The sequence below is a fragment of the Azolla caroliniana genome, unplaced genomic scaffold (assembly GCF_043228905.1).
Source record: "Azolla caroliniana isolate FFs.n. ecotype wild unplaced genomic scaffold, voAzoCaro1.0.p SCAF_1364, whole genome shotgun sequence".
NCBI classification, from domain to species: Eukaryota; Viridiplantae; Streptophyta; class Polypodiopsida; order Salviniales; family Salviniaceae; genus Azolla; species Azolla caroliniana.
The window spans coordinates 1-5432 of record NW_028231799.1 but is presented as its reverse complement, the minus strand read 5'-3'; the positions used below and the strand labels follow the sequence as shown (position 1 = coordinate 5432).

Here is a 5432-nt window from a genome sequence, read left to right as displayed (position 1 = left end):
CTATTATTGTACTTAGTATGGAACCAAATGCTCAAAAAACATTGTTGATGAACATTACAATTGAGAGTGCGCATTGTGATTGCAAAAGAGATGTGTGGGGATAACACGATGTGGGAAGCAAATTTGAATGTGATCAATGGTGAGTACTACAAAAGAATGATGCTCAATCTCACAAATTTGTTATAGACAAAATATGCATAGTTGACACCTCTCATCTCATATTGTTCAACACTTGTCTCAAACAAAAGAGAAGGTGATCCAAGTCATATAGAAGCAACAAGACAAATGTCACAAAGAAGGATGTTTCTAACACGTGTGGAGAAGTATGGATTGACCCATAAGAGATAATGATGGTTTTGTTCAAGAGAATCCTCTCATGAATTGTTGTAGCTCAATCGGTAAAGTTGCCTCACAACAAAAGGTCATGCATCAATTTCTACATTTTGCAATTGTATCTAGGTTTAGTAGCATATAAAGTGAGATTTAAACCTGCATGCATGAGTCAGTAAAAAATTGGCTCACCATAGTTACAACCCTAATGCAAAAAAGAAATCCAATCGCAGCTTAAATCACTCGTAAGTGATCGAAAGATTCTTCAAATCAGTCATCAAGCTTTAGATTTTCTATTTTCATTATCAATACATGTTAACATCAAAGATTGAAGGAAAAAAAATTTATCAACCTAAGAATTTCTCAACTTTTAAGGAGAGGACCTTATACATGTCGATGCTCCATGTGAGCAATGAGATGATGAGCTTTCCATGATTGAAAAAATTCATCACAATTAAACAAAAATGTATACACAAGCTATCAATCACTCTGACGTCTGAGCCGTCTCAGTGACAGCCTCAGTTCTTGGTGATGTTCCAAATTTTTTCGCAAAGTACTCGACAGCACGTGCTTGATGCTTTGCCACTGACGGTTTCACCCATTTCTTTGGTCCTGGAACCATTGTAAGAGTGCAACCCCCTGCTTCTAGCTTACTTTTAGCAGAGTCTGAGAAAGCCCCCGCCTTAATGGAAAGCTTGGCGTTGAGTTCTCCATCCCCAAGAATCTAGATAAACAGGGTATTAATTGCTGAACTATAATGTGAAATTATATCTACCAATATATGCACAAATATCAGGAGAGTGTGGTAAAGGCTATGTCTACAATCTCAAGTTCATAGGTTCAAAATTATCACTATTAATCGGCCTAATGTTACTTTCATTGTGACAACAAAAGCTTATTCTCTCCAACCATAAGTTGTGGTTCAAGTCTAAAGCAATGGATATAATGTTATGTTCATTGTAAAACAATTTCGTGCCTTTGTTTCAAGATAATTATATGTTTGATCAACTAGAATGTTCCTCCTATGAAATGGCTTCACAATTTATTCACCACCACAGCCAGAGGGTTGAAAATTATCGACAGATATTTCAACAGAAGTCCAAAAGTAACAATCCAATATTTCATGTATACAATAATCCTACCTGGTAGTTCAAGCTATGAGTATTCATTTAAGATGTGATGCATTCATCATTTCAAAAGTGTTAGCATCAGAAAATAAATACACATTCATTACCTTAAGACGCAACCTTCTCAATCGTCCCGAGGGGTTAAGTATGCCTCTGCTCTTCAATGACTCCAAAGATACCTCCTCTCCTTCCTCAAATCCAGCAAGTGCAATATCTGATAAGTTCACCGTGACAAACTTAGGAAGCCCTGCAGACATACCTGTGGTGGACACACACAATATTTGCACAAATCAAGTGTTAAAAATACAGCACTAAAGTAGTCTAAAAAACACTTTCCTAATCATCAAATTCAAATACAATGTATATAACCATTTCGCACCAAAGAAGAATATAATCAGTGCAAAAAACATCAAAATACTCCTGATTCCCTTAGGCATTTTTCAGAATACCACTTAAGTTTTCAGAAATTACAAGAAATACCCCCTTCCTAGTGCAAAAGTTGGTTACTCCAAGAGAACTCAGGGGTTTTCCCGTCATTTCTGAAAATTTTGGAGTTTTCTCGTAGTTTCTGAAAACAAAAGGCTATTCTATGCTAGATACCCAGCAAAAGTATTTATACCTCCAGCAATTCCTCTGAGCTTGGGGAGACGTCGGTAAAGAGGTGTTTGGCCTCCTTCGAACCCTGGGCGTACACCTGGACCTGATCTTGATTTCTGACCCCTCATACCAAAACCACAGCTACCACCTTGTCCGGCACCTTCTCCTCTTCCCTTTCTCTTTGCTTTCTTGCGAGATCCCGGTTGCGGACCCAGATTTGCTAGGTGGAATCTCTCGGTATCTTTTATCATATTAAAGAGCTACAATTAGAAGTCCCTTTCCAGCATCAAGATCAGACAGATGTAATCTCTTGATCAGTCTCATAAGCCATTTTGGCCTCTAAAGAAATGTCAGTATACATATTTTATCCTCACTACAAAAATAAGGTTCCCAGATGCAGCAAGACTGATGTATTGCTGCCAATATGATTGGAACCAAAGGAAATGAAACACCTTTTCTTTAGATTTATAGACATACAGACAATATATTCATGAGTTACCTACAATATGCATAAAGCTGTAGAATACAAACCCATATGGAGGTAGCTATGCAGAGGGAGGGGAGGACAGGAAGAGGAATCAAATTGGAAAATTTACATCTCAACCACACTTTAAATCGTTTGAAATACTAAAAAATATATGGACAAAAAAATTTCCGGGCTGCAGGAACAGAGGAAATGACATACAGAAATAGCTTTGTCTTCCGTGTAGCTATGAAGTTATCAAGAAGCATCTCCCACCAATTCTCTATGATATTCAAGTTTACAACCAAGGATTACATATGCCATATTCAGCTGGATTCTTGAGAAACAAGTCTAGACAAAAGTGCCTTCCTCTATACCTCTATCAATTCCAAGTCTGGGGGAATGATCAGGATAATATATGCCAAGACATCTAGTTCCTCTGTCTTATATAGCCCCATATTTTGTTCCTTTTTTAGTTTTCTCTTTTCGTTACAAGGAATCCAGAAATACGTCCCATGTGACTATGGTGCCTATGCATTTCACAAACATCCCATGGTTAATTGTGAGTAGCTCCTCTAGATTTAAGCAAAAGAATTAACCAAGACAAAACATAAGGAAACCCCACTATTTCACCTCTGGACTCTAGACAAAATAATTTTCAATAAAAACAGAGGGAAAGCGATGCTATTTCATTTCTGAACCAGAAAAGAAAACCAGAATTTGACATAAACGAAAAAGAAAGCAAAACCATACATATCATTCACCTCTATATTTAAGCATAAATGACTCGACCTAAACAAAACAGGAAGGAACCATACCAGTTCACGTCTGGACGGAATTTGAGCGCAACCAAAAAGAAACAAAAACTGAAGGGATAAATCTGACCTAAAAGAAGAGTCTTGCAGAGAATAATTTACTTAAAAAAAGAACAGAAAAGATTGAGGAGATACGGGAAGTATTAAGACAGAGACAGAGCGAGAATGCACCATGTACAGTAGCAGACGCTCGGAAAGGAGCCACGGATTTGCGCTGAGGAAGAGCATGAAGAGAGGATGAAGAACACCGAAGGATGGAGCCTCGCTGGAAGGTGGAGCTCGAGGACGATGACAGGGAAGAGACATCGCTCTATCAAATCAAACAAGAGAAGCAACTCGGTTCTGAGGAGGAGACAAGGACAGAGACAGAGACAGAGAGACAGAGAGACAGAGAGACAGAGAAACAGAGACAGAGACAGAGACAGAGACAGAGACAGAGACAGAGACAGAGATTTACTTACCTTGAGGAGTGAAGGGAGAGAAGCCATCGCCATAGCCATGAGTGAGAGTGAGTGAGTGTGTGTGTTCTGTTTGGATAAGCTTAAGCTTCTTCTTCTTCTTCTTCTTCTTCTTCTTCTGTGTGTGAAAATGCCTTCTGTGTAGAAAAGGCTCTTCTTCCTTTCAATAGAAAAAACGGTTAAAATTACAAAAATGCCCTCCAAATCTCCTTGGGCTTAAGAAATGGACATGACCATGACCTGGTCAGGGGTTCCATGGTATTAAATAAGTAGCATGTCTCCAGCCAATGGCTAGGCACTGGATATCTTGGCCTACAACCTACACAGATCATTGTCCACCCTGGATAGTGGGTTTTGTGGGACACCACTGGTCAGGGTTTCCATGGTATTGAATGAGTAGCTTGCGTCCAACCAATGTTCAGGCATTGGATATCTCGGCCTACAACCTACACAAATCATTGTCCACCCTAGATAGTGGGTTTTGTGGGCCAACACTGGTCAGGGTTTCCATGGTATTGAATGAGTAGCCTGCGTCCAACCAAATGTCTGGCCACTAGGTATGTCGCCCTGCAAGCAACCTACATTGGTCATTGTCCACCCTTCCTTGGTGGGTTTTGTGGGCCAACACTTTATTGGCTCCATGACCCATGTCGACAAGCTAGTTCATTTCCACGATAGTGGCAACAATAGCTAGCTGGTAGAACCCCCTGTAAATGTGTCACTAGTGTTATTCGTCATGTGTAGTTTCGTCGAGATGATCTTTGTTCTTCCTGATGGAAATTCCTCTAATAACACGATGTTGCACTTTAATGTGTTCCATTCTTTGCATGAAAAGCTGAATGCTTCAACATTTTGCATTGTGGGCAGTTGGACTTCTTCGACATTTTGCGTTCATATCTGTAGGCAACAAAGAAAGCCACAATGATTCATTTGTTGCAATGTACTCCGCTTTTGTTGTCAACGCCATCATGTAATAATGTATTGTTGATCTCCATGATATCATTCTACTCACAAACTATAAAATGTACCTTCACTTATATTTGTTGGTGTCCACACGTTTGGCATTGTTAGAGTCTAAAACGTTTGTTGTTCACACATTTGGCATCGGGCAAAGTTCTTGATTATTCATTCTACTTAACTATTGTATTCTTCTTTTCATTGCTTCTTGGTGTTTTTTATTGAGGTTTGACGTGAACCTACCTACAACCCTGAGTGCAAATACAATGTTGGGTGTGGTGTCCACCATGGGCATACATTAAGCTATCGACACAAAACCAAAAATGTACAAAACTCTCTGCAGTTGTCCTTGTTCAAATGCATACTTTAAACAACCACCCTTGTTCAAATGTATACTTTAATTACGTGATCCACATATAATCTCGGATTTACTTCGTTCCCTTCCAAATCCTTCATATCAAATTCATAACCTAGCTTCCTTAGAACACATATTTCCTCGTAATAAATATGTCATCCAAATATAGGATATAGGAGGATTAGGTTTAACCTTCAATTTAAGCAAATGCCTAGATTTGGTTTGGTAATAATGAAGGATGCTATGTTGGTGTCACAATGAAGATTAATAACCTCTACACAACAAGATCAATATTTCGTATTCCAAGATGTTATGACTTTATTGGCGATT

At 38.9% G+C, this 5432-nt stretch overlaps 1 protein-coding gene across 1 annotated transcript; it reads right to left on the bottom strand.

Moving 5' to 3' along the window:
• Positions 1–600: 600 nt before the first annotated feature.
• Positions 601–3918, bottom strand: LOC147847201 (large ribosomal subunit protein uL15c-like). Its single transcript, XM_087339453.1, has 5 exons — positions 3794–3918; positions 3504–3642; positions 2077–2295; positions 1565–1716; positions 601–1054 (listed from the first exon to the last, which is right to left on the bottom strand). Exons 1-5 carry the CDS (start codon positions 3830–3832, stop codon positions 815–817), a joined length of 789 nt encoding a protein of 262 aa, XP_087195579.1. The 5' UTR covers positions 3833–3918; the 3' UTR covers positions 601–814.
• Positions 3919–5432: the final 1514 nt, after the last annotated feature.

Bases quoted from the DNA above. Each gene is read 5' to 3' on its own strand.
- LOC147847201 (XM_087339453.1), bottom strand. From the start codon at position 3,832: ATGGCTATGGCGATGGCTTCTCTCCCTTCACTCCTCAAG. The intron at 3,643-3,793 runs GTAAGTAAATCT...TTGATTTGATAG, and splicing joins CTCTCCCTTCACTCCTCAAG to AGCGATGTCTCTTCCCTGTC. The intron at 1,717-2,076 runs GTATAAATACTT...TGTCCACCACAG, and splicing joins GCTCAGAGGAATTGCTGGAG to GTATGTCTGCAGGGCTTCCT.